Source organism: Aspergillus karnatakaensis, assembly GCF_047715665.1.
Source record: "Aspergillus karnatakaensis strain CBS 102800 unplaced genomic scaffold BJY04scaffold_33, whole genome shotgun sequence".
NCBI lineage: Eukaryota > Fungi > Ascomycota > Eurotiomycetes > Eurotiales > Aspergillaceae > Aspergillus > Aspergillus karnatakaensis.
This window is the reverse complement of record NW_027395745.1, coordinates 51,146-74,124: the sequence shown is the minus strand read 5'-3', so window position 1 is coordinate 74,124 and position 22,979 is coordinate 51,146. Positions and strand designations below refer to the sequence as shown.

At 49.4% G+C, this 22,979-nt stretch overlaps 6 protein-coding genes across 6 annotated transcripts; 5 read left to right on the top strand and 1 right to left on the bottom strand.

Moving 5' to 3' along the window:
- Nucleotides 1-159: 159 nt before the first annotated feature.
- On the bottom strand, nucleotides 160-2,678 carry rad7 (DNA repair protein Rad7, protein). The gene is made up of 6 exons (XM_073721169.1): nucleotides 2,477-2,678; nucleotides 2,385-2,423; nucleotides 2,300-2,327; nucleotides 1,693-2,229; nucleotides 1,479-1,644; nucleotides 160-1,412 (listed from the first exon to the last, which is right to left on the bottom strand). Coding segments are annotated over exons 1-6 (1,779 nt in total). The 5' UTR covers nucleotides 2,479-2,678; the 3' UTR covers nucleotides 160-405.
- Nucleotides 2,679-2,709: 31 nt separating this feature from the next.
- Nucleotides 2,710-6,738, top strand: BJY04DRAFT_192196 (DNA repair protein RAD16). Its single transcript, XM_073711746.1, has 11 exons — nucleotides 2,710-3,018; nucleotides 3,117-4,042; nucleotides 4,095-4,424; nucleotides 4,481-4,589; nucleotides 4,644-4,718; nucleotides 4,770-4,828; nucleotides 4,882-5,102; nucleotides 5,155-5,201; nucleotides 5,251-5,377; nucleotides 5,432-6,184; nucleotides 6,249-6,738. Exons 1-11 carry the CDS (start codon nucleotides 2,970-2,972, stop codon nucleotides 6,478-6,480), a joined length of 2,928 nt encoding a protein of 975 aa, XP_073569823.1. The 5' UTR covers nucleotides 2,710-2,969; the 3' UTR covers nucleotides 6,481-6,738.
- A 104-nt stretch (nucleotides 6,739-6,842) lies between these two features.
- Nucleotides 6,843-9,149, top strand: BJY04DRAFT_83738 (C2 domain protein). The gene is made up of 2 exons (XM_073721167.1): nucleotides 6,843-7,991; nucleotides 8,049-9,149. The coding sequence occupies exons 1-2, from the start codon at nucleotides 7,204-7,206 to the stop codon at nucleotides 9,037-9,039; spliced, it is 1,779 nt and encodes a 592-aa protein (XP_073569822.1). The 5' UTR covers nucleotides 6,843-7,203; the 3' UTR covers nucleotides 9,040-9,149.
- A 997-nt stretch (nucleotides 9,150-10,146) lies between these two features.
- On the top strand, nucleotides 10,147-14,065 carry BJY04DRAFT_83722 (putative ARF GTPase activator (Csx2)). The gene is made up of 3 exons (XM_073721165.1): nucleotides 10,147-12,404; nucleotides 12,476-12,566; nucleotides 12,619-14,065. The coding sequence occupies exons 1-3, from the start codon at nucleotides 10,676-10,678 to the stop codon at nucleotides 13,979-13,981; spliced, it is 3,183 nt and encodes a 1,060-aa protein (XP_073569821.1). The 5' UTR covers nucleotides 10,147-10,675; the 3' UTR covers nucleotides 13,982-14,065.
- BJY04DRAFT_83723 (uncharacterized protein) lies at nucleotides 14,066-14,427 on the top strand. Its single transcript, XM_073721166.1, has one exon. The coding sequence runs from the start codon at nucleotides 14,150-14,152 to the stop codon at nucleotides 14,384-14,386; it is 237 nt and encodes a 78-aa protein (XP_073569820.1). The 5' UTR covers nucleotides 14,066-14,149; the 3' UTR covers nucleotides 14,387-14,427.
- A 5,731-nt stretch (nucleotides 14,428-20,158) lies between these two features.
- BJY04DRAFT_84178 (putative YT521-B-like splicing factor) lies at nucleotides 20,159-22,690 on the top strand. Its single transcript, XM_073721170.1, has 4 exons — nucleotides 20,159-20,281; nucleotides 20,344-21,011; nucleotides 21,084-21,625; nucleotides 21,701-22,690. Exons 2-4 carry the CDS (start codon nucleotides 20,423-20,425, stop codon nucleotides 22,226-22,228), a joined length of 1,659 nt encoding a protein of 552 aa, XP_073569819.1. The 5' UTR covers nucleotides 20,159-20,281; nucleotides 20,344-20,422; the 3' UTR covers nucleotides 22,229-22,690.
- Nucleotides 22,691-22,979: the final 289 nt, after the last annotated feature.

Below are 22,979 nucleotides of genomic sequence, written 5' to 3'. Positions count from 1 at the left end.
TTATTGTTATCTTTCATTGGAAGTGCAACTCTCAATTTGATATGGTCACAAATGGTGTTCTTTCTAGCGACAAGATATGATCTCTAGTTAGTTAATTAACTAGTGCCACTGGTGGTAAAGTACTCTACCTACAATTATTACATGCTGCAAGCCTGAGCATATGGCATAGTTAAGAGCCACGCGTCTTCCACGTGTCCGGCGAACCGTCGAAAGCAAGCCACAGCACAGCACAATGATTTGCAGATGAATCAGTGTAGAGTTCATGCAGGCTAAGTGAAAGTTATTAATGATTGATTGACGCTAGCTAGAATGAAAGAGAGTAGTGCAGTGAGTTGAGTTCCAGCAGAGATACCAGCACCAGCAATGTCAAATATCATACCCGAGTCTCTCATGCTGAGCCTCGAGTCAAACGTCGACAAGGATCGGATTTTGAGCTTGTAAGCCACCAATTAATGCCACCCCTCGTGGTACCCGTGTCTCCCGCACGTTGAAACAAGCAAATGCAACCACCTGTTGGATGGCGGGACAGCATTGAAAGATACGACCCACGAGGTAGTCATCCATTACCGTCTGAAATGAAACATCTAGCTCTCGCAGGTTAGTATAAACGTTGCACTCTGCGAACACCTTTTCAAAGGCTGCGAAAGAAATGTGGCGACAAGAGGCAACGTTGAGCTTCCGGATCGTGGGGCCAGAGTGCCGCATAAGAGCAACGATGCCATTTGACGCAAGTCCGGTTGCATCTGTAGGGCCGTCAGGGTTGGAGTTGTCCATGTCTCGCGTTGATGAAAAGTCCACAATTTCTAGAGGGGTGTTCGACCAGTTCTCAAAGAGCTTGACAAAGCCTTTATCAGTGCAAGTGTGGTTATCGGACAATCGAAGTTTGGCCAGACGCCTGCATTTATCGTGGATCACCTCAAGCAAAGTGTCGTCGGCAAGTGGGAATCCTTGCAAGGACAATGTCCTTAAGTTTGGACCGAGTTTGGAGACTAAGTCAATGAGACTCTCGGTCTTCGTTTCGGTGATCATGTTCAACGACAAGTGCTCCAACGACGGTAGAGTCGATATAGCCTGAAGAGAGCGGTCGGATATCTTCCAGCAATTCTGAAATTTTAGACGTCGAAGCCCCGTGCAAAATTTACACAGTATCTCGACAGTCTCATCATCGAAGGAGAAGTCCATGTTTGATAGCCGGAGAGTCTCAAGATGGCACCCCATCTTCTGAAACATTTGTCGCCAGCGTGAGTCCGATACTAGGTTTGCAGCATCCAGCTGCAGGTGTTTAATATTCAGATTCCGGTCCAGCATATAGTCAATGACCCTGTCTTTCAGCTGTCCAGCAAACCGAAGATTGACGTTCGTCAAAGCGGGCATGAATGTGAAAATCTTCTGGAAGTCGTCGGTCTCAAGCTCTAGAAAGACAAGTTAGACAGATGTGATGGCCTGCATCAAATATACATCAGCAATAGTAGACATACTGCCTGAGTCATAGATATCAATAGTATTTAGATCAGATCGAAGAAATAAATTTAATGTTCTCGGTGTCATGGCCCGCCTCTTCGACAGAATTTGGCTAAGCCGGCGTAAGAGCTGCCATGGCAGATCTCCGAACTCCTCGATGTCGTTTATGTTGTCTGCGACTTTCTGGAGGAAATTAGCTCGTCGCACATGCTTGAGGGTGGCCACACTGACCTTGGTGCACATCTCAGCCAGACTCAAAGCACCAGCTTGAGCAAGCCCGTCTAGAAGGTCGCTTTGATTTTGACGGCGGCCGGTTCTTAGGCCTCGCTTCTTGGGCTGAGACTTTTTGTCTCTGTCTCCGACCTCTTTCGAGCACTTTGCGCACAGAAGACCTCCTTGGGGCCCGTTTTTACTGTACGGGGTGACTGTGAACCGCTTGCTACAGATTTCGCAATTTTCGAGCTGACCAGGTAACGGCCGCGACCGCTCATCCATCATTTCCTTTGCAATGTACTCATCGTCGTCATCAGGTTCGCCTATGCGTCGAGCCTTGCGGCGAGCGAATTCCTTGCTCTGCTTGATCTTCGCAAAAGCAGTCGCTTCCCTTCGCTTGCGTTTCTTTTTTTCCTCCGGAGTCTCGCCGACAGGTTCTTCATAATCATCATTCTCAGCCGCGTTCCCTTCTTGCCCTCCACCAGCCTGATTCTCCGCCTCTCTCAACCTACGTTGATAATCTTCATGTATCTGCGCAGCGGAGATGTTGTTGGACTGGTAACATTAGATAAAGTGAACAAAAATCGCAATACAAAGGGAGAACTAGATGAATTCGGTGACTTACAGCAAGGAAGTCTGTGAGCGCCGAATGTCTGCGACTTTGTTAGTTCTCAATCGACAAGATAAGCTTGGAGCTCCGGGCAACATACGGGCCCCTAATCTGGTTCCTTGTCTGCCTTCCGTTTGCCCTGCGATCGATTAAAATACTGAATTGAATAACTGTAGAAACGATTGCACGTACATTGTACCTTTCGTACCCCGAAACCAAAAAGAATGGAGGGTGTCGAAATTGGATGGTTGCTCAAGTCACAGGATTCGTGGTGATTTCGCGTTCCACTTAACGCGAGCAAGAGCCGAGTTCGTGTTTTGAGAGATCCCAGGTCGCCACCTACCTGCAGGAACAAGTGAGAGGCAAAAGATGAAAAGAGCTTTTGGAGAAATCACTTCCGAGTGGCAATGCGTATCCTCGGCGGCAACAAACAGAACAGCGAATAACAATGAAAAACTTTTCTCCTTTTTTTTCACAAACCAGTCCCTTGATTATTAACCCGGAGGTATCTATCTAGTACTGAGGGTGTGGTGCCTGTTCGTGAGCAGGGAGCCTACGGAGTAGCTTCCCCCCCACGAATCAGCCTCGGAGTTGATCTTGTCTTTGCAGCCCAGTCGGTATTGAAGTTGGACACAATCGTGCCGATAGTTTTCACTCCTACTACAAACCGAGCCTCGATTTCACCATGGTGCGAAAGAAGTCAGTCCCGAAGCAGGGGTCTGCTACCCGCGGTGGTGAGTTACTCGAATTGATCACTTTACCTCAGTGAGATCCTATCACGGATCTATCGCTTTTCCATCTATGAAGCTCGAAGCTAACTTCTTCGATCCAGCTGTAGAACCTCCCGTTTCTACACCCTTTACCAGACGTACTTCTACGAGGTTAGCCCAGGCGGCTTTTACTCCGAAATTCGAGATACAAGAAACCAGGCAGGAAGAAATAGCAGATAGCGAAGACGAGCTAATGACTTCGGAAACCGTGAATCCTCGTGGAAGGGCTAGACTATCGAAGCTTGAAGTCGCCATTCCTATTAAAACCTCAGCTTCTCGTCGTTCAGCATCTTCCTCTGTTGCCACCGAAGACACCTCTGCCGATGGGGTAACTGGTTACAATACGCCAGCAACCAGTGTGGCCGTCACCCCTGCCGAATCAGATATCGCTCGCCCGAAGAAGCGAATTAGTGCTGCTGCTCGAGCCCTTGAACTGCGGTCGAGCACAATATCTTCAAGTACTCGAAGTGGAACCAAGAGGTCTGTGGCAACGGAGGCCGAGGATTACTTCACTATTGAGAATGCAGATGCAGCTCTAGCTAGGAGCTTGCAAATCCAGGAATACAAACACAATTCACCAAAGCGTCGGAAGGTCTCTGTAGGATCCTTCGCCGGTTTCGAAAGTCCCGCCGATAATGAAAGTGTGTTGACGGAGCTGGATGATGACGCCCTCTTCGAAGAAACTAATGAGAAATCTGGTCCTCGGAAAACTACCAGGACTTCTCGTCGTTCAAGCAACAAGGTTACGAATCCAGACCTCGATCCCTTGATGGATGGTCTATTCGATAGTGATATAGACGATCGTTCCTATCGAAGCGGTTCTTTCTCGAGCATTTCGAGCGATTCATCATCCGCGGCGAGCGATGAAGTGCCACTGATTGTGCAAAGCGCTTCTCGAATCACCACTGCGAGAAATAGGAGACTCCAATCCCGCAGGCGACCGGCTGTCAATGTGGCAAATGCACTTGCCGCAGGGATGAGCTATCGTGTAAGTGTTTCGTGGGGGGCTTTCCCTAATTCTTGACTAATTGAAATCCTAGGCGTACAAAGAGCGCATGAAGCTCGAGAAACAACATCCACGGATTGTCACGATGTGGGAAGAACTAAGGAATGCGCCACCCATCACACCAGTACCAGCCCAACAACCAGCTGGCATTTCCAGGACACTCAAGCCGTTTCAACTAGAGGGTCTCAATTGGATGACACGTCAGGAACAAACACAGTACAAGGGTGGTTTGTTGGGTGATGAGATGGGCATGGGCAAGACGATCCAAGCAGTTTCCCTCATCATGTCCGATTATCCAGCCGGGAAGCCGTCACTGGTAGTCGTCCCGCCAGTTGCTCTTATGCAATGGCAATCGGAGATCAAGGTTGGTTTGACACATTCACATCCTCCCAGGAATGCCTTTCTGATTTAATACAATAGGAATACACAAGTGGCCAGCTCAATGTTCTTGTCTACCACAACTCGAACCCAAAAGTCAAAGGCCTCACAAAGAAAGACCTCCAGGAATACGATGTTATTATGATATCATGTATGCGCCTTTTAACCTCGCATTTGCGTGTCGCTGAAACTGACTTATACATAGATTCTGGACTTGAGTCGATTCATCGTAAGGAATGGAAAGGTTGGAACCGCAATGATGGCATCGTCAAGGAAGATAGTAAGCCGTTGTTATTGCAGTCTTTGATTTTTGTATTTTGACTTTGTGAAGGTGTCATTCATTCCATCCAGTATCACAGACTCATTCTAGATGAAGCTCACAGCATCAAGGTTTTTTCATCAAACCCTCCCTGTCGCGCCACTGCTGACTATTAGAATAATAGCAACGCACCACAAGTGTGGCCCGAGCCTGCTTTGCACTAGACTCCACGTACAAGTGGTGCCTTTCTGGGACACCTGTTCAAAATAGGATTGGTGAATTCTTCTCGCTACTGCGTTTCCTCGAGGTCAAACCTTTCGCCTGCTATTTCTGCAAGGTATGCAAGTGTCAAGAACTCCACTGGTCACAGGATGCCGAGAAACGATGTACGAAATGCAAACACAGGTACAGTCACTCTCTGAACAGTATTGAATCATTATATTGATGGTTTTTGTAGTGGGTTTAGCCATGTATCGGTCTTCAACCAGGAAATCCTCAATCCGAGTAAGTGCAGCATTCAACCTTATTCGAAGACTTCTCTAACTCCAGGTAGTCACCGAGCGAAACAACGTTGAGGCACGGAAGGATGCCCTGGCAAAGTTACGTCTTATCACAGATAGGATCATGTTGCGACGAGTCAAACGAGATCACACAGCTTCAATGGAACTTCCACCAAAGCGGTCAGTATACTTGAAATGTACAATTCCTTCCCTCCAAGTACTGATTAGATCTAGTGTGATCCTACACAATGAATTTTTTGGGGAGATTGAGCGTGATTTCTCTAAAAGTATCATGACAAACTCTTCCCGGCAATTCGATACCTACGTGAGCCGTGGTGTCATGTTGAACAATTATGCCAATATCTTTGGGCTTATCATGCAAATGCGGCAAGTCGCAAACCATCCAGATCTAATTCTGAAGAAGCATGCCGAAGGTGGACAGAACGTACTCGTATGCGGTATTTGCGATGAACCCGCAGAAGAAGCAATACGTTCACGATGCCACCACGACTTTTGCCGGCGCTGCGTACTGGACTACATTCGCTCAGTCCAAGCAGACTCAGTCGTTGATTGCCCACGATGCCACATTTCTCTCTCTATCGACTTGGAACAACCGGATATGGAACAGCAGGAAGAGCATATTAAGAAGAATTCGATCGTCAATCGGATCAAGATGGAGGATTGGACCTCTTCGACCAAGATTGAGATGCTCGTCTACGAGCTCTACAAACTACGCAGCAAGAAACAGACTCTGAAGTCGATTGTTTTCTCCCAATTCACCTCGATGTTACAACTCGTCGAATGGCGTCTCCGACGAGCTGGCTTCAACACAGTCATGCTTGATGGGACCATGACGCCTGCGCAACGTCAGAAATCGATAGATTACTTCATGAACAACGTGAACGTCGAAGTATTCCTCGTCTCCCTCAAAGCAGGTGGTGTGGCGCTGAACTTGACGGAAGCCTCGAGAGTCTTCATCGTTGACCCGTAAGTCCCCATTTTACTGACCACCATTCTACCTCAAAATTTACCTACTGACGTATGCATGAAGATGGTGGAATCCTGCAGCAGAATGGCAGAGCGCCGATCGATGTCATCGAATTGGTCAACGCCGACCGTGCGTTATTACGCGGCTATGCATAGAAGACTCGGTGGAGTCACGGATCGTCTTACTCCAGGAGAAAAAGGCTAACATGATCAACGGCACGATCAACAAAGACGAGGGAGAGGCGCTGGAGAAGCTGACCCCTGAGGACATGCAGTTTTTATTCCGGGGCTCATAATATTCCGACTTCTATCATTAGACAGTCACAGCAAGCCTTGCATCCAGGCACCAGCTTGCTTACTTTTTTTTTCTGTTTGCTTCTTTCGACTGAACCATGGTTCCTTGCTAGTCTAAGGCAGCAGAGATAATTCTTGAGGTGGAGACTCGGCAGCGGAGACCAGCTGGTGCTCCAAGGGGGGTCGCTGGAGGTTTCTTTAGTTCTTAGCATTATTCTAGCAGGTCCTTAATCATCTACGTACAAAGTTCAAGCAGCGCTTATTATTATCATTTTCAAACTGACCGTGTCCAACGTCCAATCAGTACCTTCGCGTAAAAGCCTGGAGACAGTCAGCCTCTCCATCTTCGATCGAACTGTCAGAGGGGCAGCTCCCGATTTAACCGAGGGGAGAAATTGTTGGCAAAAGCTTAGCATTCGACTGGTAAGGCTGAGTGGGACTTCGCCTTCCGTTGAGGGGTCCGTCATTTCAGCTCGTTCCTCCATCAACAGACGGCCCTGCCCGATATTGGCCATGGGGCTGTTTTCCCCCGTTAAATAGCAAGCGTGGAGCCCATTGTGCTTCTTTTTCAACTTTTAAATCCTCCTCTTCCTCCTGTTTCAGCCCTATCTCCCTTGCTTTTCCCACTCCCGAGTCCCGAGAGTCCCGCGTGCGGTTTGCCCGTCGACCAGCAGGCAACAGCAATTCGAACTCTCGCAGTGCTCTTCCCCGCCATCTACCTCCAAATGGACAATCCACCTACGCAGGTACGGCCACAGCATTTAGGCGACAAGTATGGGCCAAAACTCGTCAATAAGGCGGATAAGTGGCAGCACCAGGCGGCCGGTATGAAGGGCGGCTCGTCGGCCGACACGTCCAAGCCGGCCGGCGGTTTTGATAGCACGCCATTTCCCCATGCGCCGCCCGGCTACACCTTGAAGTTTACTTTTCATCGAGGCGTCAACCTCCCCTGCGCCGACTTTGGCTCCTTTTCATCTGACCCATACATCCATGCCACCTTAACGGTTGACACCCCCCAACGGCATAAACAAGACCCGCTTCCTACATTCAGGACCCCAACAGTGCGTAAAAATCGAGACCCTGTATGGGAGAGTGAGTGGATTGTTGCCAATGTTCCTGAATCCGGATTTCGGCTGAAGTGCCGTGTTTTCGACGAGGATGCAGCAGATCATGATGACAAGCTGGGGAATGCTTATATCCAGGTAGGGTCAATCAGCTCTCAATGGCCCGGAATTCAACAACAGCCCTTTCGACTGAAGAAGCACACTGGCAGCAAGCGGGTTTATTTGTTTGGCAATATCGCCGCTATTGCTTCGCGACGTCTCGATACCGATTCGCACTTGGTGATTAGTGTCGAGTGTCTAGGAAAAACCCCCGGCACGAACGGTGCGCAATTGTACACTTTAGGCCCCAATTACTGGTTTAAGCACTTTTCACCTCTCATTGGGCGCCTGGTTGGTACGAAGGATGCTATCCAGACGCAGGATGGAAAGAAATTAGTAAACCGTTACAAGTATGTCTATGCTTCAAAAGCAACTCCCAGCACCCAACCCTAATTGTCGTCCTCTAGCTTTCAAGCCGTGCAGATTCAACTCAGAGGCCCCGTGCCCAAAGAACTATATCATCGATATGTGGAGTTCAAGCCTTTTGTGGCCGGGATGTTCACGTCACATACTCTGCGAGGGCGGATTCTCAATAGGGCACTTCACCATCAGCATGAGAGAATCTACAATTTTGACAGGGCCACATTGAACGGCCAATTTGAGTCACCCTGTGTAGAGCTCACGCAGAAGTTCCTTGAATTCGTTCATTATGCGCAAGGAGGCAGAATCTTCACTTACGTTCTTACTTTGGATGGACAGTTTCGCTTCACGGAGACAGGAAAGGAATTCGGGATCGATCTGTTAAGCAAGCATACTATGCACAGTAACGTGTCATACTATATCGCGTATTCCGGGGAGTTCTTTATTCGGAGACGGAAACAGCATCATCGGCTGCACTCTTTGGTCTCCAATCGCTCTTCTACAGAGTACGTTGTGGATTATGCTGGCGAGGAGCGGGAGGTATCAACAGACCCCAGTGGCTATGAGCTCTTTATAGATAACGACAGCGGCACATACCGGCCCAACGCCGAATGTCTGCCTCTCCTAAAGGAGTTTTTCTCCTCCAACTTCCCCGAACTTCACATTACGACATTGGATTGCCAAGCTGATGCCGAGCGGATGGCGAATCTCAAGAGCGAGCAAAGGGAGCAGAAGAACACATCGGTTGGCCAAATGGCCTTCCTCCAGCAGAGAAGCAGGTCTTCGTCCTCGCTGTCAATATCAAGCTCTGATGAGGAGGAGCTGAATGAGCGCAGCGGTGTACAGCAGAAGAAGAGAGGGGACCTTGCCAAAAAGGTGCACGACATCCGGGATGTCAGAGGGCAGGTCCTGAAATGGGCTCAGGCCGATGAAGGCGTACCGGACGGTTCTGGGAAGAAGGCAACAGAGCCACCGCGACCGGACGGGGGCACGACCATGCCGGAGCGGCCGACGAACACACATACTGATGCGCAGTGATATCCTCTTATACCCCTTATTGTTTCTCCCACTATTGTTTTCGCTTGGTTCCAAGCGAGCCATTCCGTATGTTTACTCTGAATGTTTTGGACCTCCAAACCTAGCTTGGCGTCATGTCTCGTTTACACCGACGATCATCCTTATTGTCGTTAATGCTAATAATATCATTATAAATCAGTGTAATAAGCTTGAATGGGTAGCCACTTTCAAGACTTCTGTCTTATATTGTACCCTTTATCTTGTACGTGGTTGTTGCTTGTTCAGCATGACCAGAATGGTTTTTCAGGCAGACACGAGGCCAATTTACAGTCAAGCTGACTGCAGCGTGTTCGCGGGTCACTGTCCTAAATATATACGTGCACTGATCCCATGAGAGATCAGATGACAGTTGTTTTTTGTGATCACGAGAGCGTTGTTCTTGAGCTAGGACCAATATATAGTTACTGTTTGGCGACTGATGAGAATGGGAAGGATGTTGAGAAGTATTGGGGCAGTGAGAGCGAAGGGTTGGTCCGGAAATCGACGATGCCCACCCAAAGAACAGGATGGGTGAGATGACAGGACACTGAACAACCATCCTCTTCACTCCATAATACGTAGTCTTCAACAATGGAAAAATAAAGGAATCAGGGACGGCGCTAAGGAACAATCTATCCCGCTTCAGGTATCTCGATCGAGGGGTAACTTAAGAAACAAGATGGAATCCTCAAGACTCCAAGTAGTCAAGAGACGTCAACCGAGTCTAAGCCCCCTCCAAGTTGATCTTAAGATTCTAGCTCGCTCTTCAACAGTTCAACTCATCTCCTCCACCTCATTATCAAACTGCAGCCACCCCTCGTGAAACGATTGCCTTTCCCTCGTCTCACCCTGCAGCTGTCCTGCTTTCCTCTCTTGAGCCTCTTCCGCTGGCGTGCTCAGCCTCCCCTCGTCCCCTCCAACCGCCTGCTTTCTGGAATCACTCACTCGACCTCTCACCTACCTAGGGACTACGCCTGTTACTCCAACCCTCGATCGTGGAATACTTTCTTGAGGGCGAGAAAAGAGTAAAACACTGGTCGTGTGGCTCCATCTTCCCCACTTAACTCGTTTTATCTCGCCCACACCTGCTCCGGCGACGTCCTTCCACCTCTGCCGATCGTTATTCGCGGCTTTCTACCCTTGCTTTTGACCACCACGGGCCACTCGCTCATGATCTGAGCTGGGTGGCAGCTAATCGGTACTCGACTACGACTTCCCGCTTCGACTGCAGTCCAATCCTTCCCCCGAACCGAAGGCGCGCAGAACGCCGATGGTGACCTTCCATTTGTCCCGGTCTGCTCTCCGGAATTGATCTTATTGAGCGGCGGTTCATACGATCAAACTGGCTATCATGGGTATTGTCGGAAGCCGCCTTGACGACTCGGGGAATCTGTACTTCAAGGATCAGAGCAGATGTGCGTGTATCTGCTGGCTCACTAGATGGACTGGTATTGACACACTTCATCAGTAACGATCGCATCCGTGACGATATCGAATTCGCGCCGTGTACTTCTGAATCTGGTTCCAAACTCATTCCCCGCGACCAGGTACAATGCGAAGAGGGATATCAACGATGATAGCCCCGTCGAATATATACAGGTAGGTTTCTGACTATGTGATGTTCTGCCCATGTATGATAAATCGTTGTTCTGCGGCTCACCACTCAAATACGCTGCAGGACCCGGACTCTCCTCCCTCCGCTCCGACACCTTCGTTCCTCCTGCGCCTGACCAATGATGACGAATTATTTTTCAAATTCACGTTTATCCTCAGACAAACCCATACCGGGAACGTCACAACTTCAACAGTCAATGGAGTTTCAACTTCTCTGCCCGAGGTAGCCGACACCGTTTTGACCGGTCTCACATTTGCGCATGCACCCAATTCAAAAGAGCTTGATAATCTAGTTACTCGGGAATTTCACGCAAACCCCAATCTGCAGAACAATTCGAATGTCCAGTTGGTTGGTGACTTCTCGACTGGAGGCAGCCCCTCGGTTCAGTTTGACTGGTCCTGGAAATGGAAACCCCCAAAGCCTACAGAAGATAAGGGTGGTGGCTGGCGGAACAGTTGCAGCTTCTTAGACTATGACCAGAGGGCCAATCGTCTGAACACGCTCGCTTACTTTTCTTTTTGGGTCCAAAGCACCGTTCGCTCGTTCCCAAGTCCTCACGTTTCTTCACCACATTTAGACGTCCAAATTCCCATCCGCAACCGTGTACCCTCATCGCATTCGGTTCTATCGCATTCTAGCGATGCAGACGCGTCGTCAACTACGCAAATACAGATCATGCCAGGCACCCCCCCTGATACTAATGATGCGCTTCAAACTTCCGTCGCCCCGCCCCCCGTGAAGGTAGATCTGCCTCATTCACGACCGGGCGAAGATATGAGCGTGGTCGAAGATGGTCCTTTATTCCGTGCTACGATGAAGGCGTTGGAGCAAAAGACCGGGAATATGCGGGCAAAGATCAAGAAGGTGTTGAAAAAGGCCGAGGCTGCTTATCAAGCCCAGGCAGTTTGCAACGAGGCAGTGGAAGCCTTCCTTGTGGCCTTGAACGACGCGTCTACGGCGAACTCGAACGCTATACAGCCGGCACTGGACCACTACTTTGAGAAAATTTCGCGGCAGATATTGAATTACGAACGACTTAATGCTTTACAGCTTCAGAGGCTTGTAATCGAGCCACTTCTGAAACTTTATACTAATGACATAAAACAAGCCGAGGCGAAGAAAAAGGAGTTTGAGGAAGAAAGTCGTGATTATTATGCCTATGTTGGTCGATATCTTGGACAGCGACAAGACTCGTTGAAGGAAAAGAAGCGAGCAGAAAGTGACTCCAAGTATCAAGCGAAACGACGCAATTTTGAGTTGAAGAGATTTGACTACTCATCGTTCATGCAAGATCTTCATGGTGGTCGTAAAGAACAAGAGGTTCTTTCTCACCTCACCAGATACGCGGATACCCAAGCGAAGAGTTTTCTCGCCGCCGCGAAGAATGTGGACGATATGGTACCGCAACTTGATGCTCTGATACATGAGGTCACTCAAGCGGACAAGGAATTTCAATTCCAGAGAACAGAAAGGGAGGAGAAGCGAAGGGCCTTGGAGAAGAGCAGCAACACTTATCTCGAGCCTGATGCTCCCACTAGCGCAAGCGCCGCATCGACGTTAGTCGGTAGCAGCAATGGAAATCAAAAATCCGAGGGAGATCTAAGTCGCGCCGACAGCACAGGGTCGCAGCTACGAAGCGTTACTAGCAATAATTCATCCACTTCAACTCAAACAATTGCGAACAACCCTACGACGGGAACTGCCGCTCTTGACCCGACAGGAAACACATGTGGTATGTCTTGCAAATCACTGCTGGTCGTGGGAAGGAAAGAGAATAGTTTAGATGATGCTAACCCGCCATAGGGCAGCAAAGAAAGGAGGGACTATTGTGGGCGTTATCGCGACCTGGGTCGCATATTGATCCCAAGGGCATTAATAAACAAGCATGGCACAAGTAAGCCCGATGTTCAATCTGCTTCAGTAACACATTTACTGATTTTCATTAGGTTTTGGATTGTCCTGGACCAGGGAAAGCTATCTGAGTACAGCAACTGGAAGCAGAAACTCGATCTACACATGGAGCCAATAGATCTACGGATGGCCTCTGTGAGAGAAGCTCGGAATGCAGAACGACGATTCTGCTTTGAAGTGATCACGCCCCAATTCAAGCGTATCTACCAGGCGACCTCAGAGGATGACATGGGTAATTGGATTCGGGCGATTAACAACGCTTTACAGAGCGCTGTCGAGGGCCGCAGCACGTACCCACCACCAGTGTCTTCGGAAGGTGACACCCTGAACAAGGGTCGTGACATTGGCTCTGTCCTGACCGGCAAGAGCTCTTCAGTCTCCCACCACTCACATTCATCTATGTCTAGCAATGTGACGCGTCGTACCACCGTTGGCGCTCGGCCAAGCTATGTGCGCAACGATTCGCAAGGCTATGAAGACAACCCTTCGAAGCTTCTCCAAGCGGTACGCGATGCAGACCAAGGTAATCACTGGTGCGCGGATTGCAATTCCACGTCGAAGGTTGAGTGGGTCTCTATAAACCTGGGGATTGTCTTGTGTATTGAGTGCAGCGGCATTCACCGATCCCTCGGCACTCATATCTCTAAAATCCGGTCCCTTACCCTGGATGTGCATTCTTTCTCGAACGACATCGTCGAAATCCTCTTGCAGGTTGGAAACCGAGTCAGCAACATGGTATGGGAAGCGAGTTTAGACCAATCTCAGAAGCCGACAGCCACGTCTACTCGAGAACAACGACTGAGGTTTATTACAGCCAAATATGCTGAAAGGACATTCGTGCAGCCTTTACCGTCTCCTCTCTCTCGGTTCCCGACACCGGATGAGACCCTCCTCGCTTCAATCAAGAGGAATGACATCCAAGGTGTCCTTTATGGTATCGCCTTGCGCGCTAATGTGAATGTGGCCGACCGGTCGCGCAGCACTCATGCAGTCTTCCTCGCCCTTGCGGCAGCTGATCCGGCTTCCCCCGGCTCAACACCATCAAGCATATCCTCCCGATCAAATACCTCTGTCAAGGCTATTCCGTTCCCCGTTGCGGAACTCCTCGTCCAGAATGGTGCCGAAATCCCTTCTCAGCCCCCTCTGATTCCTCTCTCGTCGGCTGCCCAGCTATACCTCAATCAGAGAACGGCGAGGTTGTCTGGTTTCAGCAATCCAGCCCCTACTGTATCAACGGCAGATACGTTGAGCTCGCTACCTACTATTCGAGACCCTGGAGCGAGCAGCGACCAGGCTCCCAGTGCGCTGGACAGCAGAGAGCGTGAAAAGTTGCACAAAAGAGGGAGTGCCGGCGCTAGATTTGCCGGTAAGGTTGCCTCGCTGGGGATCGATCGCTGATTTGTTTACCTGCCCGCTTCTTTAAGTCCTTTCTTCATCCTCCTTATCCTTGTTACCTATATCCATCTTTTTCCATGACGTATTCATACCCTTTCCTTCTTGTCCTGTACTAGCTTGGCGGATTGGTCGTCGTTTGACGTTTTCTTTTCATACACTGGGTTACACTTAATGAGGGGGTTTCAGTCAGACATGATGATTATTGCTACTGGAAGAAGGGCTCTTCCTCGTGTTTTATCCTGCTTTACTCCGATGCGCTGCTACTGCTGCTGCAAGTGGCAGCTTCAACTTCACGTACAGACATTCTACGAGTCTTGGAGGGTCGGCTGGCATGACTCACTAATCCTGCACATAGCACCTATGATACTAGTATTATTACCATTATACACCCTCTGGCCTGCCGATTAGATCCATCTGCACTGTAGCTTTACCTGTCACACAGGGCAAAGCCATGTCAGTAGGAATGTTAAGCTACATTAACTACTGGATACTAGTTGATAGTCAGACAGTAGTTCCTCCCGGAGGAAGAACCTCGACTCGGAATGGTTGCCGGTGACCCAACCCGTCCGCTTGGGTAGGAACTCCCGTCACCTAGTACCTGAGTACGACCTTCACATTCAGGTGTGAAAGGGCCCAAGAGGCACGATCCATTTTTGTACGATGGGACCTTATAAAATATCCGCTTCTGGACAAGAACCGGAGATTCAAGATCTGTAGGTTGTCTCAGACTCCAGAGTCCAGAGTACTGTGTACTCCGTATGCTCTGGATGGCCGAGTGGAACCAAGTGGGCTTCTGGTAGGTCCTAGTAGTACTACCAAGCACACCCGGAGAACCCGCCAATCGAAGTTGAGGTCGTCTTTCCATAGCCCTCTTGGGGTCTTGGTACCTAGTACTACTGTACTGGTAGCCTAGTAGGTACTGCTAGTCTGCTACTCCTCCAGCTTCCACCACTACTACTGCTCAGCACGGAGTATTCATAATGATTGCAATGACAGTCAATATAACCCACTCGAAGCTGCGGTGATGAAGGTACCACCTGCAAAATCTCGGGCATGGACCTCACCTTCATCTGCCGCGATCATGATATCATATGCTGCTGCAGGCGGCCTTTACGCGGTCCCGTGACCCGGCAGTGAGCCTCAGCCAGCGACGTCATTGGCGCTGTCCTCTCGAGTTAGGTATATCAACGAGTAAGTTGGGCTCTAGCTAAGACCGTGACTGATCTTGGTCTGCAGCGTCAGACCAACAGGACAGCAAAGCGTGTATGTGCATTATTGTGAGGCAGGCGGATGATTCTGTCTTCTTGGTGGCTGCATAATTGGGACTCTGGGACTCGGGACTCGGGAGACTTCGATGGACTACTGTGGATTTAAATAATAACAAATACGTATAGCCCGACGATTGATTTAGAAGACCCATTGAGTGGCAAATTGTCCTAAGAAGTAGTACGGACTCCGGAGTACCTGTATGTCTGTAGGACTAGGACCTAGGTAAGTGTGCTGCCCGCTGGGATGGTGATGACCCCATGCCCCTTAGTCATGCGAAGGAACATTTCCGAGCACTGGTCGGATAAAGAATCCATGCCAAATGAAAGGCCGATTGGTGGTGAAGGGCATTCTGCAGGTGGTGCCCTATTTGAAGCCCATGCTGATTACTAGGGCCTACCATTGCTTTGGAGCCAAATCTGCTACATCAAACAAAATGGAGGGTGGTCATTGCCATCTTGCATGCGCAAAGGGTCTGCGTGAGCTACCACTTCTTAATAATTTCAATCAGTATACCTAATAACATGTGGCTGATGCGAGTTGACCTGCGCTTGGTCAACCCGCCAATCACATGCAGCGGCTTCCGGAATTAAGGTCACGGCACCAAGTATGGCCTCCCTCTGGACTCCTGGAGTACATAAATACTCATGTTCTCGATGAAACTCATCTGCTCCAGGCCTTGGGAAGCACTATCCCTGTGCTCTAGTGTGTCGACGTGCCACAGACAGTGCCACAGACAGTGGCATGTCATGTGGCGTATCAGACATGCGGTGATCTGTGGCGTGCTCTGTGGCGCGCTCTTTGCTGCAGTTTGCCATGAATCTACATTCTTGTGATTAATGCTAAATGAGTAACGGACCATACTTTACTAGCAAGGTACTGATCGCCTGATCTTCATGCGTGCCTTACGAAGGCAATGCATGTGCCGAATTACACCTCGCTGTTCCTGATGAGTAAGATGAGTTTGTATCAAACTTTTCACCATCTCCATTGTGGTGGGGGAGGGTGCATCTGGAGAAGATGTACGTTGTATACGGAGTGCAGCGGAATCTTCAGAGCTCCACAGCCGGCTATAGTGGGCTTATGTGGAGCATTTGCTCCCTTGGAGGCATGGGCCTGAATCATGAACTTCCCCTTCCGGCCAGGATGAGGCCGAAGTAGTGGGCTTGGCGGTGATTGGCCGGCATCTCATACCGAATCCACCAATCAGAAGATCAAGCACGAAGCTCCCAATTTGCGCCACTGCAATTGTCTCTCAGCCAATCATCTCGAGTTTTCTTCTGGTCAATCTCGCTGTCGAAGTCTCTAGAATCTAGAGTCTGGGAAATAATTTACACAGCACATAATATAGTAGTAATAATATGATTATTCCTGACACTGTACCTAGGTTCGAAATTCCGACAGTTCCTTCCTCGCTTCCACTGTTCCAGTAGTCTGGCCAGTGATAACCACTGATTACAGAATCCAGAGTCTCAGACCCATGGAGCTCAACCAGCCCTAGTGGGAATTCAACCTCAACCCTCGGCCCTGCTGCCGTTCTGCGCGTTCATGATTTCTGATTTCTGATTTCTCCCGAGTCCCTGGTCCTTTATTCATCTTCCAACTTGTCTAAATTCAGCAACTTTCTCTCGCTTGCTCAGACTCCAATAATGTCCATACAGTACCCTATCTAGATGCGCTTGTTTCTTCCTTCCGACGGTAGGGGGTGGAGGCTCAGGCCATCCTTCTACCCCACTTCGCTATCCTCGCAATGGCGTCTTTTGGGCAATTCCACAGCGTCTGACCCGTTAGGGTCTATTTCCCTCTATTTCCCCATCCGTCGGTCTATGATGCACGGGCAGTACGGAGTACAAGAAATGCTCGCCTCTTAGTTCTTCCATGGGTGCCCACTGCCGGCATGCTCTAGAAACAGTCGGTCCCCGCTATCCATCCACGTTAGCTCCTCTTCAGTTACCTACAAAATTCCTTTAATTCCATTACCACGTATCATTTTACCTTTCCTTTCCTTTTTTTTTATGTATGTATTTTTGGATAATTGCTGTGAATGCTGATATTTGGGGTAGTATACCTATGTACACTGTACAGTACAGTATAATACTCACTCACTCACTCCTGGGTTCTGTGGCGCCCTCGTGCTTCGCCTATCAAACTGTATCTATGAGGATATTTGAGTGTCAATCCCCAGCATAAAAGCCACAGGGAAATTGCCACCACTTACTCGGTCCCACGCCGTTTAGGAAGTCCGAAGACACATGGCTCGTGGGCAGATTGCCACCGTCCGCTGCTTGCTCCCTCTCGCCCACAGCATTATTTCCCATCCTTACCTTAAGGCTTGATATCCCGATCTACGGAGTACCGTACCATCGTCTTCTTCCTAAGTGGCCCACATTTAAATTCCTTCCTTAAATAAATCATCTGTCAAACGGTGCCTCCGTGGATCTGGCCGGCCTAGATACACGCCAGCGGTACCCAATCACGCCTGCACGATCAAGCCATCTATGTCGCCAATTTTTCGCGGCATTGCCTCGGTGCCTATTATCGTTGTGACATTCGGGCTCACACGCAGGCAAATATTATAATAAGAAGAAGAACTGACTGCTCGGCTCGATCCCGACATCCCTGCCTCGTCGAATATTGCCTGCACCAGAGTGCATCACGCCCTTGACTGTTCGAGACTCTTCAAGAACATTCTGTGCAGGAGGTAGTCTACGTCTCTCTTCCCTATCCTCGACTCTGTACTTGATCGATATCATTCGCCACCGTTGACTTCCCTGGAGGACGTGGCTGGTTCTTTAAACATCTACAGAGGCCAACTGCAGAATCCGTCGATCCAGCGCTGTCGATCTTTCTTATGCCTGTCTAAGTTGGACCGTTGAAAAGCAAAGCCCGGACTAGGAACGGGGCCCCGATCTATCAAGAGTGGATGTAATCTCCATTCAGGAACGGGCCACAGCCACAAAAAAGGAGACGAGAATAGAGATTGACACCACTACTACTACTGTGGCTCTCCGGAGGCGAACTGTCTGATCACAAGTCAGCAGTCAAAAGTCAGATCGCTCGGTCTGTTGACTCTGTGCTCTCTATCGGATTCGGAGTACTGCCTGCGCGCCACCCACTCGGCCAGCCCCATCGCTGGGGTACATCTGCTCCTTTATTTACCTTGCCCATTGGTTTCACTACCCGGGGCCATACCTCTCTAGCCTTACCCACACCGGACGTGCAGGGCTTATTTTGCCGGCTCTCCAAGGTCTTAACGAATCACTCTGCTGCTTTGGCTGGGGATCTGCTGACACGACGACAGGCACCGAAGGAGGGCGGCCCTATCCGTTTTTTTTTTTTTTTCTTCTTTTTTTTTCTCTCTTTTCTTTTCAATCTCGGTTTCCTGCTCGTCAGGTAACTACTAGAAGAGACGGACCAGCAGCTCGTTTATACACAGGGGACAAGACCAAGGGGAGACAGACCAGATCAGTCCCACCCTTCACCCAGACGGAATCAGATCGATTCCAAGCTCTCTTTGACCAACATCCCATTTCTCACCTGTCGAACTGTAACTAAACCACCTACCTACATTGTTTATTATATGACCCGTTGTTCCTGTAAGTCATTATTATGATATGCTACTACTAATCCCTTGGTAAATTCTGCACAGTTGCGGAAGATTGATCTGTTTGCTTTCTAGTGAATTGGACCTAAAGCCCATCCTTCCGTCTATTCTTAGTTAGACAAGGTGAGTACACACTGCTGTTTTCTCTTCTTATTTTATTTTTTTTCTTCCCCCTCTCCTCCCCATGCTGCTGGTGCTACTGGCAGTCTTTGTCATGCACCCCAGGGCCCATGCAACAAGAGGATCAAGATGGCGCGTGCACAACAAAACACAAACACAAGCTCCAACCCTCCTCATGCCTAATAGGGGAGCTCCCCAATTTCCTGGTCTCAGCGGCTCAATCCTCTCTAGCCTTTCCTGCCCAATCCTTGGATTCTCCTGTTGGTAGTTGGTTAAGAAGGAGCCAGAAGTCTGAAGAGCCAAGCGCTCATGCACAGTGCGGGTTGTCGGCTTCAGATGCCGCCCATCTTTCTACATTATTGTCTACCTACGCTCGCTGTCCATCATCATGGCACGCTCGACGCGCTTTCTCTCCCATCCCAATGGGGGACAGAAAGCTTTACTGAAGGCGTTCGATTCGCAAAGCTGGTAGCTCTTTTCCATCAGCTTCCCTTTCATCCCTTCCCAGCTCTCATGACCTTGGCTCTGTTTCGTGGCTTCTCTAGCCACAGCAGCAGTGATCATAATGCCCCTCTCTTCGAGCACTCTGCACCAAATTAGCCCATTGATATCCAACCCCCTATGTGCCTTTTCCTTTTCTCCACTCTTTTTCATCTCCCACCTCGATTTGTGCGAGTCCTTTACTATGTGGCTCTATACCCTCAGCCCCAGTCTCTTCCTATTTTTTTTTTTTTTTTTTTGCCCCCAGCATTCCCCTTTGGAGGCCTCCACCACGCACACACATACGCTCAGTCAGGACACAGACTTTATACACATCCCGTTACTGCATGAATCTTGCTGCCAGGGTGAAACTGTTGCCTTGCTTGAGCGAGCACACGTTCTAGCACATTATCTGATTAGCACAGCACACCTTTGTGTTTTGACCTGGTATTGACCTGGCACTAACATGGCTTAAGGCTTTCACTCTCTCATCTTTACATCAGGCCTCATTTCGCTTTGTATCACGTCTCGCACTGAAGAGACTTTGTCTTGAGTGCCCTTTGAACAAGGTATGCCCGTGTGCTCCGACAGAAAGCGGTTCTCATCAGCTAAACGTCAGCAGAGAAATCGGCGAGATAGTGTAGAGCGTTATTGATCCTGTCAATATTGCTTGTGCCTACTGTCAACCTTGAGGACTGACAGGTCGCAACCGATGGACGGCGGTACTCCTCCAAACCGACCAAAAGCAGCTCGAGAGGCAAAGGGGAGAAACCGGGCACCATCAGAACCAGGGGACCGCAACAATAACCCTGGCGGTGCTCATGGCCAAGAGGGTAAGAGTTTTTGATTCCCCAAAGACGCTGACCATAGATGGGAGAGCGTTTGTGCGCTAAAGTTTTTGCCTAGGACCCCCAGTCTACCGTCAGACATCTCGACCCGACGATGTTCAGCACTATCCGGAGGCGCATCCGTTCATGACCCCGGTGGGCAACTATGGACACTCACCGTCGGCGCTCGGAATGGGGAATATGGCATCGGCTTTACCTGGCTATCCGCCAGGACCAACTAGTTTCAACCAGCAGAACATGCAGCAGCAGCAGCAGCAGCAGTATGTCCCCGTCGGTCACAACCCCGGGCTCGTGTATGAGATGCCGCAATTTCAATCTTATCCATCACCGGCGACGAACCCCAACATGATCTACAATGCGCCCTATCCTCACATGTACATGCCTTATGTTCAACAACAGCATCATGCAGGGAACTACCACCCTGTTGGAACAAGCTATTCGTCCATCACGCCCAGTGCCACTGGCGGCGGGCTGATCCAAAATCAGATGGATGTATATGGGCAGAACTACTATAATCCGAATCTGTATTCGACGACACAGGGTCGTCATGCGATGCTTTCGAGTATATCATCAACTTCTCCGCAACCACGTGGTCAATCGCATTCACGTACCCCAAAAGCGAACGACGACCGGGAAAGAGAAGGCCAAAAGCGAATCACAATCGTTGATGGGTCAACGCACATGCGCTCATCTGCCGTGCAGGGCTCTTCAGCTGGTAAGTATGCTGAGCCTTTATTAACGGGCATGTTGGAAGCAGGGGTAAAGCAACTAACTTCGCTATTTTCAGAATCTGCCTCCCGTCCGCCGAAGTCGAACACGCCGAAAGGTCCACCGAGAAAACCAAAGCAATCAGGCAACGCTCTATGGGTCGGAAATCTCGCACCGGGAACAAGTATCGTGGAACTCAAGGATTATTTTTCACAAGACGCCACGAAGGATTTGGAAAGCGTCTTTCTCATCTCAAGAAGCAACTGTGCGTTTGTAAACTACAAATCCGAGGAAGCTTGCGTTGCGGCATTGTCGAGATTTCACGATACTAGATTACGGGGCGCGCGGCTTGTTTGTCGGGTGCGCCGAGGATTGATGTCGCCTGGTCCGCATAGCGAATTGACGGGGCTCTCCGACCAATCTTCGATCAGAGAGGCGGAAGAGCTGTCAAAATCGAACATTACAGAGGATGAAGGGCGGGAAGGGTCGTACTCCACACGGGTGCCTAACCGCTACTTCATTCTGAAAAGCTTAGCGGTTGAGGATCTCGAAATCAGTTGGCAAAGTGGCATTTGGGCTACTCAGACCCACAATGAAGAGAACCTCAACCGGGCTTTTGAGGTGAGTGTTTCCAGCTCTCTGAGTAACATGTGCCATGGAAACAAGAAGGTCAGTCGGTTCTAACGACAGAAATAGAATGCAGATAATGTATATCTTATCTTCTCCGCAAATAAGTCTGGCGAGTACTATGGATATGCTCGGATGATGTCAATAATCAAAGACGATGAAAGCCTAACCCTTGAGATGCCGCCACGTCCGGATCATAATCTGTCCAACGAACCCGACAGCCCAGACGTCACACCCACACCCGCGTCAACATCAGCCCCGAACGGCCGCATCATAAACGACGTAGCAAGGGGCACAATCTTCTGGGAAGCAGACACGTCAGAGGATGAAGAGGGGGTTGCGCAACCGCATAAAAGCACTGATCAAGCGTTGGCGGATGATCAACCAACGCCGGTTACTGCTGAGCTCCAGCTAATTGGGAAGCCGTTTCGGATCCGGTGGCTCTCCACCGAGAGAGTGCCCTTCCACCGCACCCGAGGGTTACGCAACCCGTGGAACGCCAATCGTGAAGTCAAGATCGCACGCGATGGCACTGAGCTGGAATTCTCTGTTGGAGAGAAGCTGGTGCTTCTTTTCCATCCCGAGTCATCGGGATAACTTGACATTGACAAAACTTCGAAACACGCATATCTTATACTCCACGCATACACATAAACACACACACACACACATCTCACCTCCCACCATGAGATTTCTTCGAAACACGACAAGAAATGAACGGCATCAAAACGGATAACCACGAACACGAACACGGCATCAAAACGGAATAGACCTGAAGACATGGAATATACATAGCATGAGCGATATATACAGTATATGAGGTATAGAATCGGAGATAAAGAAAATATAATTCACATTATAGCTATCTTACTTATGAGTGGCGAGATTTGAAATCGCATCATTGAAGATAAAACTTACTATACCTAATCTTTCTTGACAAGAGGTTTAGTCCTATGGTTTTGACTCAAATGATACAGTTGGCAGTAGTTAGCATTCATCAGGTCTTGCTATTCTCATGGCTTGTGTGAAATAATAAAACCTGATATCTCAGCCCTCAGGCTCGCGCGCACGACCTGGCATCTCTTCTTGCATTTATAATTAGTCTAACAAGTAACACTGTGTTAAGTCCTCCTGGTTTGGCGATTCGAGCCCAGACGGGCAAGAATCCCATTGAATGGGCACGCGACGTTTTGATAGTTACGCATTCATGCAATGTGACACCGTAACGGCCAGTGATACCGTAGAACGAGTATCGTTCGGACGAAGTATCATGTCAACTTCGAGGCCCGGGGGTATGCCTCAGAATAGCTTATAAGGTAATCAAGGAAGGAAAGATAATAGAAGGGGG

Excerpts from the sequence above, each read along its gene's own strand:
- BJY04DRAFT_83723 (XM_073721166.1), top strand. The coding sequence starts at position 14,150 with ATGAGGGGGTTTCAGTCAGACATGATGATTATTGCTACTGGAAGAAGG.
- rad7 (XM_073721169.1), bottom strand. Across the intron at positions 2,328-2,384 it reads AGGAACCAGATTAGGGGCCC|ACATTCGGCGCTCACAGACT; the intron begins GTATGTTGCCCG and ends ACAAAGTCGCAG. Across the intron at positions 2,230-2,299 it reads CGCTCACAGACTTCCTTGCT|TCCAACAACATCTCCGCTGC; the intron begins GTAAGTCACCGA and ends TAATGTTACCAG.
- BJY04DRAFT_84178 (XM_073721170.1), top strand. The coding sequence starts at position 20,423 with ATGACCCCGGTGGGCAACTATGGACACTCACCGTCGGCGCTCGGAATG. Across the intron at positions 21,012-21,083 it reads CGTGCAGGGCTCTTCAGCTG|AATCTGCCTCCCGTCCGCCG; the intron begins GTAAGTATGCTG and ends CGCTATTTTCAG. Across the intron at positions 21,626-21,700 it reads ACCTCAACCGGGCTTTTGAG|AATGCAGATAATGTATATCT; the intron begins GTGAGTGTTTCC and ends CGACAGAAATAG.
- BJY04DRAFT_83722 (XM_073721165.1), top strand. The coding sequence starts at position 10,676 with ATGTTCTGCCCATGTATGATAAATCGTTGTTCTGCGGCTCACCACTCA. Across the intron at positions 12,405-12,475 it reads CCCGACAGGAAACACATGTG|GGCAGCAAAGAAAGGAGGGA; the intron begins GTATGTCTTGCA and ends AACCCGCCATAG. Across the intron at positions 12,567-12,618 it reads AATAAACAAGCATGGCACAA|GTTTTGGATTGTCCTGGACC; the intron begins GTAAGCCCGATG and ends GATTTTCATTAG.
- BJY04DRAFT_192196 (XM_073711746.1), top strand. The coding sequence starts at position 2,970 with ATGGTGCGAAAGAAGTCAGTCCCGAAGCAGGGGTCTGCTACCCGCGGT. Across the intron at positions 5,202-5,250 it reads CCAGGAAATCCTCAATCCGA|TCACCGAGCGAAACAACGTT; the intron begins GTAAGTGCAGCA and ends AACTCCAGGTAG. Across the intron at positions 5,378-5,431 it reads ATGGAACTTCCACCAAAGCG|TGTGATCCTACACAATGAAT; the intron begins GTCAGTATACTT and ends GATTAGATCTAG.
- BJY04DRAFT_83738 (XM_073721167.1), top strand. The coding sequence starts at position 7,204 with ATGGACAATCCACCTACGCAGGTACGGCCACAGCATTTAGGCGACAAG. Across the intron at positions 7,992-8,048 it reads AAATTAGTAAACCGTTACAA|CTTTCAAGCCGTGCAGATTC; the intron begins GTATGTCTATGC and ends GTCGTCCTCTAG.